General features: G+C 47.5%; 1 protein-coding gene across 6 annotated transcripts; it reads left to right on the top strand.

Moving 5' to 3' along the window:
• Nucleotides 1-4,215: 4,215 nt before the first annotated feature.
• Nucleotides 4,216-25,784, top strand: LOC109276187 (uncharacterized). 6 transcript variants are annotated; one of them, XM_019464783.2, is made up of 7 exons: nucleotides 4,216-7,478; nucleotides 17,522-18,324; nucleotides 18,506-18,690; nucleotides 19,598-19,689; nucleotides 22,377-22,514; nucleotides 23,647-23,750; nucleotides 25,008-25,784. In XM_019464783.2, exons 2-7 carry the CDS (start codon nucleotides 18,207-18,209, stop codon nucleotides 25,193-25,195), a joined length of 825 nt encoding a protein of 274 aa, XP_019320328.1. In that variant the 5' UTR covers nucleotides 4,216-7,478; nucleotides 17,522-18,206; the 3' UTR covers nucleotides 25,196-25,784. The 6 variants fall into 6 exon arrangements, 4 of the variants coding, with proteins under 4 accessions (XP_019320328.1, XP_019320330.1, XP_019320327.1 ...); XR_002084521.2 differs by lacking the exon at nucleotides 4,216-7,478 and adding an exon at nucleotides 23,934-24,118 and having other exon boundaries at nucleotides 7,489-18,324; nucleotides 25,008-25,112; XR_002084522.2 differs by lacking the exons at nucleotides 4,216-7,478; nucleotides 25,008-25,784 and adding exons at nucleotides 23,934-24,118; nucleotides 24,230-24,735 and having other exon boundaries at nucleotides 7,489-18,324.
• The last annotated feature ends 1,741 nt before the right edge of the window (nucleotides 25,785-27,525 follow it).

Here is a 27,525-nt window from a genome sequence, read left to right as displayed (position 1 = left end):
AAAGTGTTACAATGTCTTCTGGTACTCTGGAAATGTTAAATGGCAATCCCCATAGTAGATTCTCAACAAATATAATTAAATTACCTACTACATGTCAAGTGCTCTGCTGGGCACAATGGAAATCATGGAGAAGCACTGTTCCCCCCCCCCCCCCCTACTCTAAGGGAACTCAGAGTCTGGGAAATTCAGGGCCATCATGAAAAGGCCACTGGCTATACCAGGCAGTAAGTGCCAAGTGTCATGGTGAGCTGGCCCCCAAGTTCCAGGAGACCACTGGACCAGAAAACATGTTAGGTGGGAATCTGTTTTCTCCTTGTGGGTTTCAATGACATCAGTTTCAATGGGAGAAATTTCAACTGGATATGTTATGTCTTCCAGACAGTAAGAGTTTTTAAATCCCAAGGGAAGAATTTTTAAAGGGGTCAGGAGATATCATTTTTTCCTGGAACCTTTGCTCCAAGTGACCTGTATTTTCAAGGGGAATGGGCCATAATGCCCTTGTTCTAAGGACTTAACATTCGTGACATTGAGTTGCTACCTGAACTGAGCATGTACTACACCCACATGCATGTGCAGTCGAAGCTAGACCACCACCACCTCCTGCTTCCCCCAGGACCCTCTACCCTGCCCAATGTCCCAGCCAGGGAATCTGACACCAGAGAACCTTCCTGGACATAACCAGTTCTTACTGCTAATAGAGTCTTTGCCTGATTGCCTGCTAGATACACTCAGCATTGATGTAGCCTCTGTTTTTCTTGTGACAATTTGGCTCTGCTCAGCCTCCTCCCTGGAGTTAAGCCACCCATTCTTAAAGGGATGCCCCAAGGCTGTCTTGAAGCTCTCTTTCTTCTTCTCTTCCTTGACCTCCCACCATCTTCTCAAATCTCTACTTGAAAAAAAATTCTCCCCTAAAATTTTCCAAGTATTTGAAGCATTGTGGTATAAAGGAATGAGCTCCAACTTTGGGGATAGATAAGTGTCCATTCAAAGCAGGACTTAGCCACTTGCTAGCTATGTGGCTTTGGGTAAGCAAATTGGCCTCTCTGATCCTAAATTTCTTCATCTGCAAAGTAGAGTCGCTAGGAACATTAGAAGATGCCATGGGCAAAGCATCTAGTATGGTGACCAGCATACAGTAGGCAGTTGTTACTTTTAGTGCGCCCCTTACCCAAATTTCATTTCTTTTCACATGCTTGCTTACACTAGCATAATTAACTTAGTTCATGAAGTGCCATTTTATGAGACAACACATTGTTAAATACTTTCCTAGTCACTGTCTTGTTTAACCCTACCAACTGGTTGTGTGTCAGAGATGCTATTTTCACCATTTTTTAGATAGAATTATAGAGGCCAGAGATCAGCAATGTGAGACAGGCTCCCAGAGGACTCCTGTAGCACCCCTCCCATCATCTGTCCCATTTGCCTCATGGTTATTTACTTATCTCATTGAAGCTGGTCAGACATATCATACAAAGGAAGCTATAGCCCTGTCCTCAAGGAGTTTCTAGTCTGGTTGGTGGGAAGAGAGAGAGAGAGAGAGAAGGTACTGTGCATACTTGCTGAGGACAGGACTGTCCTTTTCTGTTCCTACTGGAACCTCTTCCTGTGGCTGCCAGCCCAGGGCTCAGTCTGGCCCAGCAAGCTGCTCAACTGAGGCACCTCCATGGAGAGCAGAGGCAGAAAAAATTTTCAGGGAAGGAGGCAGGCCAGAGACAGAGATGGCCTGTGTTTCAAGGTGGGACATGCAGGCCTATGCTAAGGCACTTCCCCAAAGCTCCTTTTCATGGCTATTCTACCTGTCAACAAGGTCTATGTTTCTAGGTATGAAGCTTTAAATGAGGGAAGGCAGAAAAATGGAAAGACAATCCTGGCCCACTGAGAGCCTAGTTGTCAGAAAGAGCCCTCTACTAAGCACCAGAGAAATGGATGCCAATGCACAAAGTGCCATGGGTGTAGTAGCCCAGGGTGGGCAATGGGACAGTAAAAAAAGGATGGGGGCCTGGGGGTCTTTGAACATGAGCTTTATGTGGTCTTGAAAAAGACAATATTACTAGAATGGAAGAAATAGCTCAAGAATAAAGGGGTGGAGATTGCCATATTGAGAACCAAGAGGAGCCTTTGTAAAATTCAGGCCACACTGGGTAGAAGAGAGAGGATGGGGAGAGGATGGCATGAGGGGAAAAGGGATGCCCTGACTATATTGTCAAGAAACTGGCAGGTCTGTTAAGTGACCCAGGGATCTTGGTGACAAAGTGAGGCAGCAATTTAGAGAAGTGGAAAAAAAAAATAATGGGGTCTGGACCCAAATACAAGTCCTGACAGTGTTGTCACTGGAACATGGCAGCCCATTTCACTCTCAGCCCAGTCTCCTGTCCTTCATAAGGGTGAGGCCACCCACCTCAAGGGTGCTGGGGAGAAAGAAAAGCGGACATGACACCCCACTCAGCAGGCGGGCTCCATACCTCTCCCTTCCCTCCCTACCTGCTCTCCCAGATGCTTTCACTTCAACCCAGGGCCCCAGGGACATTGTCTTACTTGTCATGACAGAGGTTTAACAGCAGAGAAAGTCCTCTAACCTTGCAGAAGGAAGCACCTTTTTCCTTTGGTGGAAACCATGGGCCCCAAGTAGCTGGGCCTGTGGGCCAAGATGGACAGAGGAGTGGTGGCTCCACATCCCAGCCTTCAAGTCCGGAACCAGCTGCCCTCCTCCATAGGGCACCAGCCCCTTGGAGTTTGCTTCAAGATGATCTTTGCCATTTCTGGAGCTGTGGGATGCAGCCAGGTGTAGTTTTCCTCCCCTGTGGCCTGACCCAGTTCTAGTTAAGAAGTATTCAGATTTCTCATGGAGAAGAAAAACAACAAACCAACTTTATACTCCTTTCCTGCATGTTTTTTTTCTTTTAATTTTAAAGCAATCATTTAAGTAAGCTTCTTATGTTTTGAATGGTAAACTGAGACACAGAGAAGAATATCAACATGCCTTTATCCCATAGTGAATCAGGATCAGGGGACTGGGATGCTGAGCTTGGCTCCAAACCAGAGTTTTAGAGCCTTAATGTACATACAAAGCACCAGGGCCTGTTAAAAGTGGACACTCTGGACCCGCTCAGTGGGAGTCGGGTGGAGGAGGCCTGGGTCGGGGCCTGTTCTCAAGGTCCCAGGGCCTTCTGACCCCGGAAAAGGGGGATCTGGTGACCACACTTGAGATGCTTTTGCCACCTCTGTTCCTTCCCCTCTCATGACAGAGTGTCTTTCTCAGAGTCCTCCTTCACTGTCCTGCTCAAACTTCTGGTCTGGGCATGGTCTGGTGACACCCTGTGAAAACCACTGTTCCAGCCATCTGTCACTACCATAGCCGGCCCATAGATGGGGCCCTGGCTGGCAAGCTTCCTGTGTGGCCCAGAGGGACCACTTGGAGGGCTCCTGGACATGTAAGCCAGGCCACAGGCATGGCCTCAAAGACAGGTGCTTTGGGCCCTGCCCCCCTCTTCTCTCCCTCCTTGGTGGCTGGGTGTTTGCAGCAAGTCTGGGCCAGAGGGTCCTGCCACCCTGGAACCTCTTGGCTGGGCATGAGTCGGCTGTACTTCCTGGGCCTTCTGCTTCGGCCTTAATCTCTCTGGCTCTCATACTGGTCTTCTCAACTCTTAGCTCCCTGAGCTCTTTTGCTCTGTCTCCCAATCTCCTGTCTGATCTCATCCCACTGAGATCCCCAGCATCCAGCCTGCCAGATCGGAGCTGGGAGGCTGTGACTAATGGGCTTGAAGGTGAGTCATCTGCTAAATATAAAAACCCACTCACTCCTTGGAAGCAAAAGATTCCAAGAAGCTCTGCGTCCTTCCCACCCAAACCCATCCTTCCTCAGAGGGTCAAGAGAAGTTTATTCATGAACAGCAAACAAATAAACACCAAAGAGTAGCAACAGCTGCATTGTTTCATTGCCCTTCGGCTCTCTCCTGAGGATCTCTGAAGGCGGTGAATTTCTCTGGTCCCTCTACCTGCTCTAGGAGGAAAGAGCTGAGTTAGGAAGACAGTGGCTTTGGCCCCCTGTGGAATTATGAAGGAGGCAGAATTTGTCTTCAGGACTCCCTCTCCCCTCTTTCTGCCCCATCCTTATTCAAGAGACACCAAACTGCCCATCCTCCTGCAAAGGTAAAGATGAGCCTTATAAATACATACGCGTCTTGCAGGAATTAGACAATGCTTACCCATGCATGATTGAATAGCAAATGGAGGGGTTCGGGTATGGGGTCTCATAGTTGGACAGGTGCCCTCCCTTAGTGTCACTCTGTTACCCTCCACAGCGTGCTTTCTGCTTGGCTTGACTGCTATGGCTCTTTGGCACCCTTAGAATATGAGTCCTTGTAGTAGATGCATAAAATATCACAGGGATATTTAATACTTAACCCTTACTTTGTGCCAGGTACCATGCTTAACATCTTGTGTGGATAATTTCAATTAATTGTCTCAATCCTGTAAGTCTATCACTACTCTCAATTTACAGGTGAGGAAACCAAAGTTCACGAAGATGAAAACAATTGTGTAAAAGCCCAATAATAGGGGTATTAGAACCATGATTTAAACCAGTACTTTATACTTTACCTCTAAGCTAAGCTAGTGACTTTCAAGCTTCCTTTGATGACAACCCATAGCAGGAAAAATATTTTGTCATGATGCCACGAATACACACATACACATATACATATATATCTGTACATATGTGTCTATCCGCACACGCATGAATATGAGAAAAATGTTTGGGGAAACAACACTTACTCTTACTGCCTTCTGACTCTATCATATTTATTTATTTATTTATTTGTTTATTTATTTATTTATTTATTTATTTATTTATTTATATTTTGAGAGAGAAAACATGGGTAGGGGAGGGGCAGAGAGAGAGGGAGAAAGAGAGAATCCTGAGCAAGCTCTGCACTGTCAGCACAAAGATGGATGTGTGTCTCAAACACACAAACCATGAGATCATGACCTGAACTGAAACCAAGAGTTAGAAGTTTAACTGACAGAGCTACCCCGGTGCCTTCTATTCTATTCTATTCTATTCTATTCTATTCTATTCTATTCCTTTCCATTGTAGTCTAATTTTATTTTAAAAGTTGTGTAGACCATCAAATTGCTTTCATAGCCTTCTATAGGTCTTTACTTATTATTTGCCATTGAAAGACGCTGGGCTAAACCATACTTAAACTATAGTGATTGTTCCACAGGAAGGTGTCTGGAAAGCCGAGTTCCCGTCCTAGGACAGCAACTAAAATATGTGACTTTAGACAGTTGTCTTCACTTCTAGGACCTCATCCTGCTAAAGCCTGATGTGAAATGGAGTTTAATGAAATGCTATGGGGGCCCAGCTCATGCTTTTCTTTAATTTCCTCAAACCGTCTGCTTACATCTTTGTCTGGGGAAGAACAGTGGGTGCCCCTCCCCCCAGCCTTGTATCTCACATCTGCCTACCTGTGCACACAGGTGATGCAGGAACAATGGACTGATGGCCTGGTGGTCTTCACCCTAGCTTTGGTGGTAGGCTTGATCACTGCAGCATGGGTCACAGAGAAAATATGGTTTCCACCTGTCTGTGACTTGTGATCTGAAATGAAGCCACACGTTTTCTCATGTAAAATGTTCATTTGATTCCCCTTCCCATCTTTTTATTTGCCTGCTTTTGGATATCTTTCCTTTCTCAGGCTTTCTGAAAGGCAGAGGAAGGATCATTCCAGTGGAGACTGGGAAATGTGAGTGGCAGGAGAGATACAGAGAAAGAGAAAAAACTAACAAATCAGATAAACCAGAATGGTGTGTCTGGATTCAACAGGACTGGGTCCCGGTATCCCCTTGACCATGAGTGGCTATGTGACCTTGGGCATGACGCCCACCCTCTGTGGGCATGTATTGGATATGAGGGACTTAGCTGAGGTCTCATCCAGCCCATTCTAGAATTATGAGTCCACACATTGAGACAGAGAGAAGAGAGAATGAGCCCTGGGTGGTGCTTACCATGAACGGCTAGTCCAAGAAACCCCTGCGGATGAGAATTCCTTTGTTTTTAATAACTAAAATAGCCTGTCATTCTTCCCTTGGCCTCCCTCAAAAGGTGTTTATCTCATTCCAGTGAGTCTCAAACTTCCAAATTGGCTGCCTGTGGTAGGTGAGCTCCTCGGTGGACAGATTGCACACCCGTGCCAAGTACCAGCAAGTTACTAGAGCAGATCTGCACACAGGAGTTTCCCGTCCCATAGATGAGGTCTGCTTGGGTCCCAGGCTAATTGGTTGCCCTGGTCTGTGAGTGATGGTCACGACGTCTGTGGCTGAGGCCGAGCCAGTTCGACTGTGAGGTTGGCTGGTTTACATGCAGGTCCTCGTGTCTCTGAATGGGGGGTGAGGATTGCGTGGGGCTGGTATGCTGCCCCCAGCTCTATGCAACTCAGGTGGCCCAGGAAAACATGCTCTTCCCTGGATCCTGGCCCCCAGGTGGCAGTATTGGCACCGACACCCCTGCAGCAGCTTGCACTCCACCACCTGGAGGCCCAGCGCAAGGGCAAGGGCACCACTGGCATGTGCTCTGTCTGGAGGCTCTGCCCTGCACACACCCTTCACCTCTCTGGTGAGGACGCAAGCCATTAGGCCTGTACCCCTTAGCCCTCTGCACTGTTTTAGGACTGGGGGTGTCCTGGGGGTGCTCAGGAGGCTGAGCTGCTTTTACCTGTCCCTAGGCTCCTCTTTCCTCTCCCTGGCAGCCCCTCTAGGAGACTACTGTGCTCTCCAACTGGCTACAGAATTCACAGACTGAAAGAGACTTGAAAGGGTCACCTTGCCCCGCTACCCAGAGGGAAGACACAGAGCCATTCTGTGACCACGGTGTCTGAGGGCAGAGGTGGGGCGAGCTGCTACCCTGGTGTAGGGACTCCCACAGGCAGAGAGGGCCGCAGCTAAGGCTGCCTGTGCATTCTCCCTCTCTTCCCATCAGCAGGGGAGGCTGTCTCCGCCTCTACCAGGGGCAGAGAGACCTCTGGCTCCCCTTGAAGAGGCAAGAGGAGGAAGATCCCAGCATTGCTACATTCCGGAGCAAGTCCGGTCCGCGTTTCCGACAACTGCTTTGTAAAAAATGAGCCACATACCTCCAGCCAACATTCACGGATCACCTGTTATGTGCTAGGTGCTTCCCCATTCTTAAAATGAATTTGTGCACAGCAGCAGGCCCCGGTTTATCTCTGGAATGATATGCGGGCAGGAGGTAGGTTCCCCATGTGCTCCTGCCCTTCCGATGACGATAACAGTGTACGACCAAACACATAGGTGCTGCCTCCTCTCCCTTCTCTGCCCCAGTTAGTTAAGGAGAAGAGTGCTGTGCCCCGCTCACAGCTGGGGAAAAGGAGCATACGCCTGCAAAATGTTTCCTACAATTGCGGCAGGAGAAGGAGATGCAGTTATGTTGGCTTGAGCCAGGTTCTGAGCCGACACTGCAGGTAAGGAACCTGGGGTGCTGTCTTCTCGGGGAGAGAGGTGCTGTCACTCAGTGGGTGGGAGGACCCAGCGGTGCTGTGACTGGGCCGGGCCCAGTGTGAGCCCCAGCCTCACTGTGTCTCCTGGGAACACAAGCCTGGCTGCTAGCATTACAGGCAGTGAGAAAGGGCGGGAACTAACGAGTGTAGGACCTGTACTTGACACAAGCCTTGTTAGGACCTGGAGCCTGCTGACAGTGCTTTGTCCCTTGGATGCCCAGAAGCTTTTGCTGCCCCCTATCCCCTACCCTTGTGGTGCCTGTTGTGGGATTCTCCCCAGCCCAGTTAGCTCCTGTTCCCTTGAATCAAAATGGGTGAAGCATTGAGGAGAAAAGACAAAAGAAAAAGACCTAGGATTTGTCCCATAGAAACTTGTGTTAGTGGGACGCCTGGATGGCTCAGTCAGTTGAGTGCTGACTTCGGCTCAGGTTGTGATCTTGCGATTCGTGATTTCGAGCCCCACATCAGGCTCTATGCTGATGGATCGGAGCCTGGAGCCTGGAGCCTGTTTAGGATTCTCTGTCTCTGTCTCTGTCTCTCTCTCTGCTCCTCCCCCTCTCATGCTGTCTCTCGCTCTTTCTCAAAAATATAATAAACATTAAATTTTTTTTTTTTTAGAAACTTGTGTTAGTCCTTATAAAACCTTTGAAAAGGAGGAGCAGAGTCAACATAATTTGTAAGTTTGCACTCTTGATTTCTTTCCGTCTTCAGCCTTTCCACTTGAGGTCCGGGCAGAGCAGACTAGTTTGCCTCACAGAGAGCTGGCTGAAGGGGAGTGCAGGTCACTGCCACCCACTTTATAGATGAGCAAATAGAGGCTACCAGAAGCCCCCAGTCCCCACTGCCAGGAATCAGGAGATGGATGGAGGTGCATTCCCTCATTTCTCAGCCTCAAGTAATGAAATCCGCTAGCTGCCGACTCTGCCCAGACGGCCCCTGAGGCAGAACGCCCATGCGTGGTCAGTGCTGGGCAGATGCTTCACCTCACCCTGCCTTCCTCCTCACCACAGCAATGGAGATTAAGCCATGCAACCTTTGTAGACTTGTGAGGGCTAAGTGAGGTGAGGAATGTTTGATAGTTGGTGAAGCTCTTTACATGTGTTTATCTGCCCTGGATTTCCACTGTATTCTCTATACTGCCTTCTCCAAAGTCCTGGTCACCTCATGATTGGTGGTCTTGTTGGGGGGAACAGCAGAAACTTTGAAGCCAGATCACCCTGTGTTTGAGTTCCAGCTCAGTCATATGCCAGCCATGTGACTTAGAGCAAACTAACCACTCTGACCCTCAGTCTCTTCATCTGCATAATAATACCCACCTCTCCAAAGTGACTTGAGGATCAGTTCAGATGAGGGCTGTTAACAAGCACCCAGGACAACCTGGCCCTGATCAGCCTTTACCCCAAACACACCCATGGACACACATTAAGATCTTCCTCCTTCCTCAACTCCTCAGACCTGCTTCTGCTTATCAGCAATTTTCCAGCTGGAAATATTTGCCTTCACTCTGGAGAGTGGGGTGCAGGAAGGTGACTCCAAGGTGAAAATGCCTGGGATGAGAACACAGAAGGGACTCAGAATCCTTAGTTTGAGGATCCCCACTGCAGAGGCAGCAGAAGGGAGGCTGGGCTGAGTTTCACCCCTCACCTAGAGTGAGGCCACAAGACTTGCGATATATGCCTTTGTCTACTTGGTACATCTGCAGTGATCTCTGAGTTAGATGTATCTTGGCAGATCCATTTAGTATTCTGTTCTTTGGGGAAGCCAAAGGTGCCTTTGGAGCCTGCAGAACTGACTGGCTGAAGCCAGGCACGCACCTGCCCTCTAGTGGTGATAAAGGGAAAGGCATGAGCAGCACCACGGCTGAGGTACTGTATGGTGTGTGTGGTCCCCCGGAGATTCAGCAGTACCAGGCAGCACAAGTCCAGACTAGCCCAACATGTGCGGGTCATACAGATTTGGGGTTCCACACACCCATTCCTTTGTTCATTGCTTCAACAAATATCTACAGAGTATCTACTATGGGTGGGGAGGAGGGTGGTTCTAGGTAGGGATGTTAACAGTGATCAAGACAGGCAAGTCTACATGCTCATAGTTTTCATTCTAGTGAGTATGCTGTTTCTGGGCATGGGTGGAGGTGCTTCTCAGCCCTCCCCTTGCCTCAGAGTCAAGAAATCAGCAGCCAGGCACCTGATTCATGCCAGGATTTCTCATTTCTGTTCCTTTAAAAAAATGGTACCAGCAATTAAATGACACAATATAATAGAAAGACCATCGAACAGAGTTAGTCGGGATGTATCTGAATCTTGGTGCCTCCACTTACTAGCTGTGTGACCTTGGACTCCTCATTTAACCCCCCAGCTTGGCCTGTTACCTTCCAGCAATATGCTAGGAGCTAATGAGCCAGTGCTGGATGAGAGCATACAGTCCCTTCAGCTCTCTGGTTATGGGTGGGGGGGCACTGTGACAGCCACCTGCCCTGTGGCTATGAATGCTGGAGTGCCTTTCACCTGGCATTTGGAAGGAGTAAATAATTAATATATTTGCTTTATAATTTAAAAAAAGGAAATAAATTCATGAAAATTAATTTGATACAATTTTATCAGTTTCACTGTGTGCCAGTATTTCAGTTACCCGCTGCTGTGTAACAAACCACACCAAAACTTAGTGGCTTAACACAACAGTGTGTCATTACTTCTTGTGATTTCTGTGGGTTGATTGGGCTCAACTAGGCAGACTTTCCACTTAACATGACTGCTGTTAGGGCTGGGAGGTCCAAAGTGGCTTTTTCACATGCATGTGTGGCACTTCTGCTGGGTCAGCTGGACCAGCAGGGGGAAAGAGAGGACCTGATCAGGCATCTGTCTCTTCATCATGCCTCCAGCGGGTACCTGGCCCTCTTCTGTGGCGGCTCAGGGCTACTAGAGCTTTACAAGAGGCTGAGCCCCAAGGCACAAGTCCTTATCAAAACTCTGATTGCATTGCACTGACCAGAGGAAGTCCCAAGGCCACGCTCAAGGGCAGCATGGGAAGGAGCCACACAGGACATGAGTACCGAGTGTCATGTCCATTGGGTGCCACTCACATAACAGTCTCAATGATGATGTGAGGAGCCCTTCCTAAAGCAGTGGGGCTGTGTCTTCAGTAGTTTTGGGAATCAAGGTGCATTTTGTTGCTGCTGTCTTTCCCAGGAATGACTATTAATTGGGAAGTTCAAAGTTTCCGCAACCTGGTGTGTCAGGAAATAAAAAGATGAGCCTGGAGGAGTCACTCCTTCATTTCTCTGAGTGGAGCCACCTCAGAAAAGAGGTTGTCTGCACACTGAGAACTCCATAAACTTCCTTATTCATTTCTCCTTTCCTGTTTGTCACCAGGGAGAGAATGGTGGCATTGGAGGACTAGGACATAAATGGCACTAAGGTTCTGTGACAGCAAACACATCAAATTTTAAGGTCACCAGGCTCTAGACACAAGCTCCAAAAAATAATTTCCAGCTGTCAAGTCTTAGTGGGTTTTTTTTTCCTGTTTTTATCTCTGGTGTAGAGGTGTGGGTTAATCATACTCCTCAGGTCATTAACCCGCCCTTGTCTTGTTTTACTTATTTTTGTATGTATGTATGTATGTATTTATGCTTTTCATTCTAAGGCACCTAATGTGTATCCTTTCATTTGTACACATTCTTCCAAGCTGTGTATTTCTCTTTTGTTGGCATATATGTTATGTTTAATTTACACAGCCAGGACTGTATTATAAATCTATTTTTGCTTTTTATGTTTTCCCTTAGTACCATGGTTTTTAGGTCCATCCGTGTGGCTCCATATTTTTCTAGTTGGCTGTTTTTTGGTGTGCACTCACCCAGTGCCCTCCTCTCTCCTGCCCAGTGGGGGACTCCTGGAGTGTGTCAGCTCCCACCCTACAAAGATCACCTCTGGGGACAACCTCAGCATATATGTGAGTGTTTCTTTAGGCTCTCTGTGCAAAAGCTGAATCTCTAGCACAGTGGGGGTGTTTATAACACATGTGATGAGGTAGTGCCAGAACTTTTCTGAGTGGATGCCCCGGGCTGTCCTCCAGCAGCAGTACCAAGGGGCAGAACTTCTCATCACAGTCCAGCCCTAGCATTAGCCATAGCAAGAAGATACAGACACAGCCCCTGCTCACAAGGATCCCGAGACATCACTCTTCCATGCATCCTTGACACAGACCCTTGTGGACATGTGTCTTCAGATTTCTCCCCGACAATCTGACCTGGCCCTGGGCACCCCGAGCCACATCTACCTGTCTCGGTACCCATGCCTCATCCACCTGCCCTCTATGTGTCAGCATATCTATGTCATGGCAACACACCAAAGCAGCTGGGACTGGATTTTTTCAAAGAGGGGAACTCAGTGAAGATGAGAGATCTCACCTACCCAGGTTTAGCTAACACATCTCAGAAGTAACCATAGACAGTGCACTGGAACACAGTCACTGGCAGCAAATGCTTTGTCTTACCATTGTCAGTGAGTCTGAAAAGCTGGCTTCTTGTTTGGTAGGGATGGAGTAGACAATGTTACTTTAGTGAAATGACCTGATGCCAACCAGATCACCTGCTCTAGACACTTCTTCACTTCACAGGAAAGGACACTAAGACCCAAAAAAGTGATCTCAGGACCGTTGGGTAGTTGAGAGGCAAAGCTGGGGCCAGAACCCAGGGTCCCGTTTGTCCAGCCTGACTTCCCTCCTAACCACTGCCCTTGTTCCTTCTACACTTCAGGGACCCTGGATCCACAGACAGTCTTCAACTCTGTTCCATGAGGTTGAACTCCTTCCTTCCCCAGCTTGGTCTTGAAAAAGGCTCATAAATACTAAAATTGGGTTTATTGGGTTTATTATCCCTCCCTCTCCAATTTAGTATGGCCAACTAAAATGAAACAGGAATAAATAAAATAAAGAGGGGGAAGAAGAAAATAACAATCAAAGCTATTTCTCAGTAGTGTAAAGTCAGTTATGGAATAAGGGAATAATATCCTGCAAGAATTCTAGGCCAGTGCGTGTTTCCCCCTTTTTCCAGGTGGAGAAAGCAGAATTAGAAAGGCACCCAGGGAGGGACTGTGAAGAGACATGACCAATTATTTAGCAAAGAGATCTAAAATTACCTGTACAAGGAGGTCTGGGTGGCCCAATCAGATAAGTATTTGGATTTCAGCTCAGGTCATGATCTTATGGTTTGTGGGTTCAAGCCCCAAGTCAGGGATTCTCTCTATCTCCTTTTCTCTGTCGCTCCTTGCTCGCTCTCTTTCCATCTCGAAATAAATAAATAAACTTAAAAAAAAGAAGATAAAATGACACCTACAGTCCCACATTATCCTGTTCACAAGAGTCACAAGGTAGGTTTTATTCCTTATAAATGTCTCTTCCTTGTATAGCTCAAAGCAAAAATTCCTAATGTCCTCCTATGGTCCCTTCATTCTTTCATCCGACATTCTCTGAAAGCATAACCATAGTAGTAGTTTCAGAAACAGTCAAATAACATTTATATGCCTTTGTAAAATTGACAAAGTTGAACATAGGAATCTATGCTTAAGAAAATCTTAATTCTGGACGAGTGATTAATTAGGTAGGAGGGCAGGATTTGAAGATAAGGGGATGAGTTCTGGTAGTAAATAAACAAATAGCTCCCTGGAGATGGTCAAAGAAGAAGTTTGTTGTTCCACATCACAACACCTTAGGATACCCCAAAAACTTGCTCTGCAAATTAGAATAGGTTGGGGGAGAAGGGGATTTCAGAATTTTGAGCTAATTTTCTATCTACCCAATAAGAGAAACGTTAGAAATAACGCATGCTTTCTTTGTAATCCTAAGCCACACCAGGCACCAACTTTGTGAATGGGGTCTCCCAAAGAATCCTCTGAAGGGAACATGACGTGTAAACATCATGGTGTCTGTTTGTTTGTCCCAGGGACTGTGCCACTGCACACTGTCCCTGACCCTACAAGCCAGCGCTTGACCTAGCTGACCCCATGCCTTGGGTTCAGGGGAGATTTTTAAATTTATTTTTGAATTCAAATGCTGTAAAATTCACCCTTTTAATAATGCACAATTTGGCAGTTTTTAGTATATTCAGAGTTACATGACCACCATCACTATCGAATTCCAGAACATTTTATCACCCTGAAAGCAACTTCATACCCACCAGTGGTTACCCTCAATTTCCTCCCTTCTTCTGCCCCCCAGCCACTGGCAGCCACTAATCTACTTTCTGTCTCTGCAGAGAAATGGCCTATTTCGGACATTTCATATAAATGGAATCATACAAAATGCGGGCTTTTGTGACTGGCTTCTTTCATTCAGTGAATGTTTTCAGGGTTCGCCCATGTTATAGACTGAATGAATACTTCATTCATTTTTATGGCTGAATAATATTCTGTCATGTGGACATGCCTACCACATTTTACTTATCTGCTCATCAGTTGATGTGCTCAGGGAGGATTTTATTACTAAAAATGAACTGAACTGAACTTGAAACTGATAGACAGTGAGTAACTTTTTCCGATTCCTGAGGAGGCTGTTAACATGACAAAATCAGTGGTTTAGGATGATGTCTGTGGTGGGTGGACCATGAAGATCTGATTTGCAGTGAGGCAGAAATGGGCATGATGGAATTTGGAGATTGTTCTACAAGAGAGGGGAGAAAGGCCAAGGTCACCCAAGAAATCTATGTTCAAGGAGAAAACCTGAACTCTCACTCTCTCCAGCTCTGACCATAAAGCCATAAAGCCACAGGCTTACAAAAGCAGCTCATTCTGAGGGAGGGGAACACCCAGTGATGGTTTCTACCTTGTCTCATATGTCTCCTGGAAGCTCTGTTGAAAATAAGCCTACCACACTCCTTCCCGGAATGCTCATGACTGATAATTGCCTTGTGCACAATTTTCTGCCAAACCCTGTTGTTAATGAAATGATGATTTAGTTATCCTTGTCAGTACTAGCCCAAATTGTACGAGGACCCATTACTGCATCTGTGAGGCTGGCAGGAATGCCCTGCCAAGGCACCTGTGAGCGGTTCCTACAATGGGCATTCTCAGCTCAAGCTTGACTGCGGAGTGGAGGCTGCCAGAAGCCATGGGTGCAGCCTGCTGCCTGGACCCCCACCCCACAAATATCAGAGTTGGAAACACCTAGGAGCAAAGTGAGAAACCAGGCCAGAGCACAACTCTGTCAATTTTGACCTGCAAAGCCTGGGGCTGCTTCTTGTCAGCATGTGGGGAAGGGATGCACTGAAGGACTGTGGTGACATGTCAGATTCCCTGAGGTCCAGGGAGATGCTCAGCTGGCTGGTGGACATGGGCATCCTAAACCACCTCCTCAGGTGATGCCCACAATATACCTTTCTTCCCTCCTCCCCAGTCTGCCTGTGGTTTGGGGCTTCCACTCCTTTCCCTGCCCCTGTTCCCAGGACTGCACTCTCCAGCCTTCCTGGACTGCTCATGCTGGCTGCTTTGCAAGAGAAGAGAGCAGTAGAAAGAAAGGGAGAGAGACATGGGTATGGTTGGGGCAACCCCATGGTTGCTGGTCAAGGCAAATATACACAGAAATAAAGTTAGTTGGCTCACATGATGTTCAATACACCTGTGTGGGCACAGGAGTATGTGTGTGCACAAACACACACACACACACACACACACACACACACACACACATTTCCCCTTCTCTTGTCTTCAGGAATATTCTGTTTAGGAGCGAGGCCCTCAGGTTTGGAACTAGTTTATCCAAGTTGTGATGGAGAAATGTAGCTCAGCTAGGAGTGTATTGCATGCCTTTTTGGGGCTTTTGTGAAGTTAGCAGAACCAGCCTCTCACCTTGGTAAACCGGGTAGTGGAGGCTATGTGGTGGAGGAGTGCTGGTGTAACTCTGGCCACCAAACCCACAGCAGTGTGTAATAGATGCTCAAAACCTGGTTGCATGCCTAGTCATTTATTCTGATCGCCTCCTGCATTCTTCTCTAAAAAGGTTGTGGCAACTTACAACAGCATTAATGAAACAGATAAGCTAAATTATGTGAGAGGAGCATATAATATAATAAAACAGAATATAATAAAGTCAGAGGTAAGATCAGCACCTGGGAATCTCTCTTTTGTGGCTGAAATTTGGCCCTGTGAGTCACAGAGCTTCCTGCTTTGGATCGTGAGAAGGTGTCATTGGGGGTCCTGATATGGATGGTGTGTAGGGTCAGAGTGTGGTGCCTTGATACTATCCTTGAAGTAGAGAAAGAAAAGATTCCATGACTGCTTCTGGGGGCACCCCTCACAGGAGGTGGGGGTGGGTGGGAGGATGCCAGCACTCCTGTCAGCACAAGCAACAAAGTATTGCAGCCCAAATTATCCAGCTGGAGCTGGGGGTAAAATCCCCATGATCTAAAGTGGCCATTTTCAATGTTTTGTAAAAAGCAGTGGTACCCTTCTACTCCAATAAAATCTTGTGCAAGCTCCTCCCAGAGAGAGGGGGAAAAAGGATAGAGAGAGGACTCCTTCCTCACAGCAGATTTGTGCTGAGCTCAAAAAAGGCACTAGACTATAGTGTGTCTTGCCTAAAATCTATAGTTCTGTTCTCTTGATGCCATCTGCTTCCTAGGTGGTGTCAGGACATCTCAGGCCCTATGTAGGAGATTTTCCAGGGGTCTCCCCCAAAGATTATAAGGAGATTCATGTGTAAGGGGTTGATATTATGAAGACACAAGGTGAGAGCTACAGCAGAGGGATGGCCACAACCTTCACATGACAACAGCCTCCACAATAGCTGTTTCCACCTTCTTGGCCCCATGTTTCCACCTTCCTGACATCACCTCTAGGGTTCCCATGCAGTAGGGGGTTATTTCCCACAGGGGACTTACCATTTACTCTGAACCACCAAACTCACAAGCTAACCTCCATGGTAGAGACAGTGCCTGTTGTGGGCAAGGGGTGGGTGGATAGGGACGTCTGTGGCAGAGAAGGTACCTGCCATAAAGAGGGAAGATGGAGGTGGAGGAGAAAGCATGGCCGCATCAGAGAAGTGAAAACGGGTGTGGGTGTGTCAGGGAGGGTGAGGAGACCTGATGGATGCACATTTTGACTTGATTCTATAGGAAATGCCATGTGACGCATGACCAAGAAGGACTTGTCCTCTGTCTAGGACCCAGCTAGGAAACATCCCCAAGCAGAGGGAAGGGCAGGGGCAGTGTGAGGGTCTGCAGCAGCTCCTGCGAATGTACATGAATACAGCTGAGCATGTGTGGCCAGCCACATCTCTAAACCAAATCCTTCTGGTGGGGATTATCCATTACTTTCTCTAGTTCTTCAAGTCCCTTAATCCTCTAGGCTCTGAGCATGGATAATCCAGGGTTTACATAGACCTGATTTTTCACAAGCCTTTGCAAGACCACTGTGTACTATCTTGCTGGAGGAGAAACTGAGGCTATATGTTCTAAAAAGCCTAGTTCTAGAGCTTCCCTCGGATCATTCTGTGGTGGGCCTTGGGGTATGGGCTGCTGGCCCCTTGTTCAGTGATCGGGCTTCTAAATTTGGTTCTTTCCCCATATCTTATCAAGGGAGGAAAGGATGTACCTAATTGCTTCTTGCAGGCACAGGTTGAGATAATCCCCATTCCCTGGTGCTCCTTCAGCCTACTGGTGAGAGGAGAGCAGGCTAAGAAAGGTATACACTTAATCCTTACCCATGTGGGAAAAAGGGACAGAGGGAGGAAGAAAACTTGAACTTGAGCTGAGAAGGGATGGCCAATGCTGGCAGAGGTACAATGTCCCCATGCACACCTTCTTCCCCGAGAGGATTGCCTGTGCTAAATATAAAGAGTTCAGGGCACAGGTCATGGGGATGGTAAGGGGACCAGTGGGCTGACAGTCTGCATCCATGTGGGCACTGTCCATCTATCTGTAAGCTTTGACCCACCCTCTCCAAGCCACAACCTCTGTCCTTTGCCCTCTTAGTTCCCTCCTCCTAACTGAGCTGCCTCTTGCTCTCTTTCTCCCTGAGGCTATGACAATGTCAGGGTACCCAGCCATGGCATGGACGTCAGCCTCAGTTTCCAGTTCTCAGCAAGTGTATGAGTGTGAGTGTGTGTGTAAGGGCTGGGGCTGGGGTCATCCACAGAGCACAGAAGTAGAGAGCTTCTGAAGGTGGGGCTGCCCGTCGGTCACACCCTACACCCTGGAGCCCTGAGGACCTGTCACTTAGACCCACCACCAACCTCAACACCATGAGCAGCCAAAGCAGCATCAATCACTGACCAAAGGAGCCCAGACGCCACAGGAGTAAGTTAAGCCCTGGAGGGACTGGGTGTGGCTGAGCTCAGTGAAGGGCAGGTAAAGCCAGGAACCCTCAGAAAGAGTAGGAAGCATAGAGCAGAAAAGAGGAAACAGCAGAGCTTTCTCTGGTCCTCCCCTTGTTCAGTGCACAATATCCACACCCCTTTCCCTCAGGACTGAAATCTGGGGGACGGGGGGCACTGCAGAAGCTGGAGAGAACTGGTAGAGGAGCAAAGAGTGTGAGGATTGGAGGGAAGTATGACCAATGGGGTCTCTCTAAAAGTGCATGGTTGGTAGTCATACAACGCCCAAAGGCAGGGACAGGGGAGGCCCAAACTCAGTGGTCATGTGGGGACTGCTGAGGAAACTTGTAGAACCTCAGCTGGCCATGCGATGAGGGACGGAGATAGTGAATGGGGGGAGGGGTGATTTGGACAAGAAACAAACCCTGCTTTCACTTACAGGTGCTCGCAATGGCCAGTACCTTGAAGAAACTCTGGAATAAATACATCTGGGCCTTTGAAAATGGAGGTAGGAGATGGTGTCATTTAATGGGAACTTTTGCTTGTTTATTCAGCCCATCCTGATGTCAGACATCTTAAGGGACAAGACATAGTAATGACCAAGACCTTGGGAACTGGCTGAAGGGAGTGCTCAGGGAAGTGGGCATGGTGGCCAGTTCAGCTGTCTCCCTGACCCTTTGCTTTTCTAGACCCAAGGATGGATTCCTGGCTCCTCGTACACTTGCCACTCCCTGTCATTCTTCTTTCTGTCTTCTATCTTTTGGTGGTGGCAAGTCCTTGCTTCATGTCTGGATGGGAGTGTCTGAGGTTTGCAGGATCCCTCGCCGCCTATAGCCCAGGCCTGGTGGCCTTCTCAGGGTACATATTCTATGAGGTAAGCCCGGTGGGGCCCTGCAGAGTTCTAGGGTCTTCTCCTTTCTGGGGTGCCCAAAGACCATGATCTTCCTATGCATAAAGCTGAAAAGCTTTGGAGGGGACACATATAGGAGCTGGGGTTCTGTTCCATCTTTGGTGACCCTGCCTTCCCTATAGAGACACAAATCCCATCACCAAATCCCATTTACCTTTTCTTTAAATGGAAAAATAGATGTCAGCAGCAAGCAAGATAGAATGTATTACCCCCCATGCACACCTAAAAGAACCCCCCACTGCCTCCTGTTTCTGCCTAGGCTCTGTTATTCTCTGCCTAGTGTTCCAAGCTCCAAACGCAGGGTCCCTTCCAGACACCTTGCTGTCAGCAAATCATTGGTCAGCATGTGTGCACTGGGCATGAATTGGGTGCCTGGCTGTGCAAGAACCTGCAGAGCCGCTGCTGGAGAAGGCACCCCTCACCCCTGCAGTTTCCGCTCTAGGTGGAGAGTCATTTGTGGAAATGGGTGATTACAATTCACAACAGGAAGTATGTGCTAGGGATGGGGAGGAGGCGCAGAGACCCATTTGGGGTGTCAGGAAGAGCTTTCTAGAGAAAGTGGTCGTCATCACTGGCATTTTACTGCGATTATTACAGTGAGGCACTGCTCTAAGTGCTTTCCAAGGACCTGCTCATCAGTCCTCATACCAGCACTGCCTCAAGATACAAAGGGGCCAGGTAATGTAGCAGGTGGTAAGCCTCTCTGGCCACAGAGCTTGCCCCTTCACCCCCAGCCCCTCTGCCTCAGTGCACCAGCTGGGAGGAGATGATGCAAGCGGTCCAGCCTGAAGAAGCAGGTCCTGACAGCCACACCTCTCACCTTCCCTCCTCTATCCACTGGTCTCCATTCCTTATTAATGTTCACCTCCAGGCCACCCTCTGCACTGCTGACAGAATGATCATCCCAGACACCTACGCACCAAAAGGAACTGCTGACCCTATGAAGGCTTCCCAGCAGCAGGGGTAAGGCAACCCTTTCGATGGTTATAGAAGCCTCCCACAGTCCTCTCAGCTCAGCCTTACATTCCCACCTCGCCTCCTTCTACTGCCTGGGCAGCCTGCATGCCACCTGCCTCCTCCAAAGCCACACCGCTCCCCAGGCCCACAGCCTTGCTCCGTGGGCTCCAGGCCTTGGCTGTTACCTGACCCTGACAAATTCCTACATATTCTGTAGACTCAGGCTTCTCCTGAAGCCTTCCTTGGCTCTCCAAGTCCAGGTCATTTGTTTCCTTCTTTGGGTTTCCACCTCTAATCTCCATGGTGGACCAGGGGCAGGTCTACCAGCTGGGCAGCACTGCTCATGTGTATGTCTCCCTAGCTCTATGTTCAGTGACTTCCTGGTAGCTCAAAACCAGCCATGGTGGGAGCATTTACACCATAGGAACTGGCCAACTCTACAAATCAGTCTCCCCTCTCCTACCCTAAGGGCCTGTTAAACGATTTGTTGGTCTCACTCTGAAGGGCAAGTGCTTCAAAGGCAGGGTCACTCCTCCCCATTTTTATTTTTATTTTTGTAATTTAAATTAACGTTAGTTAACATACAGTGCAGTTTTTGTTTTAGAAGTAGAACCCAGTGATTCATCACTTACATACAACACTCAGTGCTCATCCCAACAAGTGCCCTCCTTAATGTCCATCACCCATTTAGCCCATTATCCCACTCACCTCCCCATTAGCACCCCCCCAGTTTGTTCTCTGTATTTAAGAGTACCTTATTGTTTGCCTGCTTCTCTTTTGTCATCTGATTTTTCCTTCCCTTCCCCTTTGTTCATCTGTTGTGTTTCTCAAATTCCACATACAAGTGAAATCATATATTTGTCTTTCTATGACTGACTTATTTCACTTAGTATAATACATTCTAGTTCCATCCACATTGCCGCAAATGGCAAGATTTCATTCTTTTTCATCGCCAAGTAGTATTCCATTGTATGTATATACCACATCTTCTTTATCCATTCATCAGTCGATGGACATTTGGGCTTTTTCCATACTTTGGCTACTTCTCACTTCTCTTTTAAAAGTCAGGCCCAGCATAATGTCTGGTACCTTGCGGAAGATACAGATACTTTGTGAAACACAAGACATACCCCAGAGAGCTTGTCATTTAATTGTGGCAACAAATTGCTCTGCTTCCACCATAATCCTTTGAAAATCTGCCATGTCCACATCGACTTCTTGCTCAGAAGCCCTTGGTAGCTCCCTTGGCCTATATGACCCAAATGTGAACTCCCACAAGGTAAGGATTTGTCTCAGTGCTCAGAACAGTGGCGAGCATGGAGAAGTGCATAGTACCATTCAACCTGTCATTTTCAAATGAATACTAAATGATAAAGTTCAAGCTCCTTAAAATAGCCTTTAAGTCCCCTCATTAACCAATTCTGTTCTCTCTCTGCTTCTGTGGCTGCTCCTCCCCCAGTGGAAGCCTCCACTGCATTCTCACTGATCCCTTTCTGGCCTCAGGGCAGTTAGGAGAGGTCCAGGCACCCTGCACTTCTCCTTGGCATGCTCAGGCCCTCCTCATTCTCCAGTCCTCTACCAACTTCTGGAACACCTCGTGGTTCCTACTCTTCTTCCAGCCCCAACCTTACAAGGTTTCCTACATCTCGGTGAGCCTTTGAGCTCCTTGGGGGCAGGGTTGATGTGTATAAAGATTCGTGTCCCTCCAACACTCCAGCACCTGGATTAGGGTCTCACACATAGTAAGTGCTCAGTGTGGCTGTGTGGCCCATAGTTGTGCACATTAAAAAAAAAAAAATGAGAGACCAGCAAGATGTATGCACATCCCAGCCTCTGCTCTAGCCACTCCATGGAGGTGATCTGACTAGCAATCACTCACTGAGTATCACTGAGGGTTGGAGAGGGACGATGGTGTCCAGAACTTGACTGGAGGAGGTTTTAGCCTCACAGGCCCTGAGCCAGGTGGGTCTCACCATGGTAGAGCAAGCTTTCCTTTTCTCTTCTTCCTCCCTGTTCATAGCCACCTCACTTCTGGATAACTACAGCTACTTCTGCCAGTCTGTAAATTGTTACAAAGATAAGGGGATGGCAAGACATGGCAGCATTAGGCCTGGAAAGAGTGTTGATAGGATGCACTTTGTAAAAACTGGAGCTTGATCGGGGTGGTGTCACTTATGATGGGAGGCAGTGAATCCATTGGTTCCATGCAGCTTTGGAAGACCTCAGTTTGAATCTCAGCTCTGCCAATCACTTGCTGTGTTACAATGGGTGGCTTACTTACCTTTTATGGGCCACAATTTTTTTAATCTATAAAATGGGATCAATAATACCTACTTTATAAAAGGCAACAATTGTAAGAAGATTGAAGTGGATATGTATGAAAGTGTTTAGCCCTGAGCCTGGCACACACTGAGTGGTAGCTAAGTGGTAGGTATTTCATTGTTTTTAGCTGTTCTTTGTTCAACTGTAGCAGAACAAAAAAACTTCTTTGTAGAAAAAAATCTGAGTCTTGACAAGTCACCAGATAGTGATTTAGATGCTGAATTGAGAGATACTGAGTGATGGGCTGAAGTCTTGCTACTCAAAGTGTGGTCCCCAGACCAGCAGCAGCAGCATCACCTGGGGACCTGTTGAAAATGCAGAATCTCATGTCCCACTCCAGGCACACTGATTAAGAATCTGTGTTTCAACAGACAAGACGACCTGGAAATCCTCATGCTCATTAAGATTACATGGCTACAGGCTACAGCACCTTTGGAGAGTCCTTCTGTTAACACTCTCAGTAGCTTCTCCCCATTTCCCTGTGCTCACAGGCATCTTCCTGCAAACAGGTAAGCACTGTGGGAGCAGGGGGCACCTAGGAACAGTGGGGACTGGAGCTGAAGCCAGCCTTGTTGGGGCCAGCTGCACCACCAGCAGGACAGTGGTCTGACTGAACTTCCCCTTGATTCCCAGCAGATGGCGAACATGTGTTGATGGTGCTTTTCAAAGGCCATTAAATTGTTTGATACTGAAAACACCAAGGTCCCTTTGGCTCTTACACACTTATATGGCAGAGATAACAGAGTTATCTCTGTTAGCCGGGTCTGGGTTGGGTTTTAAGGTGCTCTGTTTGGACGCTTCCCTCAAGCATCCTTGTTGATGTCCTCAGGGTTTGTCCAGGTGGCCACATCTGAGGCTGATCTCAGAGCAAAACCTTGGTCCCATTACCTAGCAGAGGAAAGATCCTCCTTGATGTAACACCTCCCACCACCAAACGCTCTCATGGGCCCCCACTCTTTATTCATGCACCTGCATAAAAGTAAGCACTTTCCCCCATTAGCAACAAGGTTCTAGGCTAAATGAAAATGGAAAGATAACAAATTTAAAAACCTAATATTATGTGGCAAGGATCATCATGCAGCAAGAGCCATTCTTAAGTGTTAATGAGGAGAAAAAAACACTACTTGTGAATCCAGACAGTTTGTAGGATTGAGTGGGATGGGGCGAGGTCATAATTTGGAGGAAGTTGAAAGGGAGGGGGCTCTTTCTAATCAAAAACTTGCCAAAATGAAGTCTGAGCAGAGAACATTTGGGAATTTGTCTTATGGGACTTGGGCTGGGTGTTCAATACCTGAGTTCTCTTCCCATTGCCCTGGGAAGGATATTGGAAGGAGCCCAGTCTCTGAAGCCAGACCGTGTTCAAATAACCTTGGGCAAGTTACTTAACCTCTCTGTGCCTCAGTTTTCCCATCTGTAAAATGGAGGTAAATATAAACCACATACTATTGTGAATATTTATATAATAACTTAAACATGCAAAGTAGCTGGTACACAGTAGATGCTACATAGGTGTTTAACAAGTGTTATTTCCCTCAAGTTTTAGTCTCCCCTTCAGCAAAACAGGCAGAATCACCCTGTCTTTGGCAGTTAAGGCCCCAGGAGAAGAGTAGAGAATCGACACCATCTTTTCTTCCTCTCCAGGTCTTCTTCATATTACGAAAGAAGCCAGAGCACATCACCTTTCTGCATGTCTGCCATGTTCTTCACACAGTGGGCTGGCGTCAGATATGTGTCACATGGTCAAGGTAAGTGACACAGCTGCAGGCAACCTTGCCCCAGGCCCTTCTGAGACAGGTCCCTGTCTGCTGGCTGAGTCCTGAGCTTGGGAGGTGTGTATCCCTGTAAACAACAGTTTGGTGCTAAGGTTCCCCTTCTTTGTGGCCATGAGACCAGGCATCTGCTCCCATTTTATCTCTGTTTTTCTTCAGAGCTTCCTACCACCCTTGGGCAGGGGACTGTGGGAGATTCTCAGAGCCATCTGCCTTGACAGTACAGAGGGAGTTATAAGCACTCTCGTTTGGCATCCTGTCAGCCCCAACCCACCATGATGACCTTAAACAGCTCGTGCCAGACCTCCTCATGATAGGACCTTCCCAAGGACTTTTTCTGTAAGGTATGCAGAAATGCTCCCTGCAGCTTGGACAATTGGAAGATGGGAGAAATAAAAAAAAACCACTAGGCCCAGCTCCACTATTTCGCTTCATCTCCCCACGCCACCCTATAGCCTTCTTTGTCAGGATGCTGAATGCTTTGGTCCCCGTCTCCACATGCCTGTACTATGGACTGGCCAGTCTGGGGCCCTGTGTGCAGCTCTACCTGTGGTGGAAGTGACATTTAACCATCCTTCAGCAGGTAAGAAAGACCCATCAGCTCCAGGGGTCTTGGCTGAGTCCTGGGTTCTATTCTTAGTTGCACCAGTGATGTGGTATCTGAACACAAACAAGCCCTTCTTAACACTGTTCTTCCTTAGTTTCTAAAGTTGTAAGGTTCTCAGTAACCATCTTGTCAATCCTAGAACCAACCCTAAGTCACTGACCTGATGTGGGACCTGGAGCAAGTGACTTCCACACTTCAGACCTCAGTCTAATCCGTGAAGTAAGGGGGGTGGGCTATATGACCTCAAAGCACTAATATCCTGAGAGCCTGGGATAACTGATGACCCTTCATGTGACCAGAGGGTGCCTTGTGGTTTGGGGAGTGCCATTGCCAGCTGGTGGTAGCAGCCTGAGGTATTCCTCAGGCCACCTAGGATTGATTGAGTCCATCATCAATGTTCACAAGACATGGCTGGATTGGTGCAAATGGGGAGCCAGAACTGGAAGAAGGATCAGGAAGACTCTTAAGATCATAAATTGGGAGAAAATGGGGGCAATGCCTCACCCATCCCCCTGCCGGTAGACAGGGAAGTGAAGACAAGAGGAGTCAAGGGTAACGTTCTTCCAGTTCCTCAGCACTGCTCACTGCTCTCCTGTTTATGTTCTCTCATGCTTTCCTTCACCCAGGGTCAGTTGCCACCGTTGCCCTCTCCTCCTACAGCCACTTCACTGAGTGCTCCTTCCCTGATGGATTCAACATGGTGGTCCTCCTCTGCAGCCTCAGTGTCATCAGCCTTTTCCTTAACTGCCACCACCAGACGTACCTGAGGGGCAAGCGGGAGAAGCTGACTTCAGGGGCAGGACCCAAGGACTGAAACTAGTAGAGCTGTCCCCACAGAGAGTCGGCAGAAGACAGCGTGGGTCACAGCCCACCTGTGCTGAGCAGATACCTCTGGGCCTGCATTTCATTCTGTGAAGGGTGGAGGAGAATTGCCTTCTTTCTGAAGTTTAGGAGAACAGAAATGGACCAAGCTCCTTGCACTCACTTCTGTTACAGCATTTCTCACATGGATTTGTCACTGTTTGATGTGAGCCCTCTCAGGAGGGACTGTCTTGTTCTCAATGTCCCCCCCACCTGGCACAGCACCTTAATAAATGTGCATTTGTGTCCTTGTATTCCATGACTGGCCGTCATGACGTTTGGTGAAGATCAGGGCTGGTGGCATGCCTAAAGCCAAGGCTGGCTTGATATCCAACCTTGCAGTAGGAAATGATGCGAAGAATATGCAAGGGTGGGTCTGTTTGGTTTCTAGCATGGCTGTGTCAATGTTTGCCCCTGTGTCTCTTCTTGTCTCTTCACTCTTACCTGCACTTGTATGATTCTGTGTGTGTAAATGGGAGAGGGTTATATGTATGTCTAAATTTTTGTTTTCAAGTAAACATGCATGTTCCCATTTGAGTTTCTCTCAGTGTCGTCTGCTTGTCTCTTCTGTATGTCTATGTAAGTGCCACATGGTAACAAAAGCCAACTGGGATCAATATTTTTCCTGTCCCCAATGGGAAACATGGAAGTTCCCTGAGAAATCTGAATATATGTTCCACTGAGGGCCTCCCAAGAGGCATGTGAGAAAAGGAGAAATGGAAAAATGAATATAGCCATCCACTTCACAGAGAGGGAAACTGAAGACCAGAAAAAGGGAATATATGTCTGAGATAATATAGTATGGTGGAAGCAAACATTTGCTGATCCATTTAAAACCAGGAGTTGATTCATCAGGCTCTGTGCTGACAGCTCAGAGCCTGGAGCCTGCTTCGATTCTGTGTCTCCCTCTCTCTCTCTGCTCCTCCCCTGCTCATGCTCTGTCTCTGTCTCAAAAATAAATAAAAACATTAAAAAATTAAAAAAAAAACTGGAGTGGATGGGTCTCTGGGAAGCAGTTGACCTGGGAGCTGCCTCTGGGCTTCCAGGATGCTTATTTTTCTTTATAATCTCTCTTCTTCACTCTTTCCGCCCACTAAGTAAATCCTTATTTTGTGAAGGCTCCCCAGTAAAGAACATTCAAGAACTGTTGAAGTTTATGGAGTGCTATTTGGGGACTATCTATCCATCAGATACTTGAGCTAATTAACCGAAGGCCAGGCAGGGCTGCATCCTGTGGACAGTATATTCAAAGAAAATTTCCTCTAAGTTAGCAGGATGTGAACACATCCCACACAATTTTCCATACACAGGTTGAGTGCCTTTGGAGGTGGGTGCATATCTCCTTAAACACATAAGACTAAAGTCTGTTCATGTGCTTAGCAGCCAGGATAAGGAAATATTACTCATTCCAGAGTTCAGAGCTAATGTTTGTCCAGGTCTGTGTAGCTGCTTTGCCTGATCAAGCAGCACAAGAGGAAGTGATATGTCCCAGTTCATGTCTGAATGTAAGGTTTTGGCTGGGGAGACCCTGACTCTACCTGGTTCAGGAGTACTGTGCAGGTATTGTTTATCAGTGTAGAAAGATTGTGTGAATCTTATAAGACACAAAGTTAATTTGTATTTGTCAAAACATAGCCAAATTCATAATTAATATTGTAGTTCATTTCTATGAACTTTTCTGTTTTGAGATAATGATAAGCAAGAGTGCTGGTTAAATTCTTAAATATATAGCAGAGCTGAGTTATAGCCGACAGTGGCCATGGGCCAAGACAAGGAGGCTGTGAGTAACCAGTGGGATGGTCCCAGAGACAGAAGCGAGGGGGCTGTGCTGAATCTGACATGAGGGTGCAAAAGATGATGGTCTGGGTTCCTACCTATCACTTCCTAAATCAGATTCCATCTAGTTGAAGGAATAAAACCCACCCAAGATGGAGCAGCTTCATGGTCACCTTCTAGCTCAGAGTTCAGTGAACACCCCTACCCTTGCCAGCTTCCATACACACTCCATTGTACGCTCAGCTGAGAATGTGTCCCAGGTGCTGCTGGGCCTGGACAGGTGCCTGGAGCCAGAGGTTAGGAGAAAAGCCATGCTCCTCTTTTACACTCCCTCCATTACATCACCCTCCTTTACACTATTTCTTGGGGTTCTCTATGTAAATGGAGGAACCCTTCTATAAGAAGACAGACTCTGCCTTTTGTCTTTTGTCCTTGGGCGGTCTTAAGGTAAAACATCTGCAAATGTGGACTTTAACTAAGGTTTTTGGAATTCAAGTCCTCCCAATC

Source organism: Panthera pardus, unplaced genomic scaffold (assembly GCF_024362965.1).
Source record: "Panthera pardus isolate Hobbes unplaced genomic scaffold, ASM2436296v1 HiC_scaffold_6, whole genome shotgun sequence".
Taxonomy (NCBI): Eukaryota; Metazoa; Chordata; class Mammalia; order Carnivora; family Felidae; genus Panthera; species Panthera pardus.
This window is presented reverse-complemented; position numbering and strand designations above follow the sequence as displayed.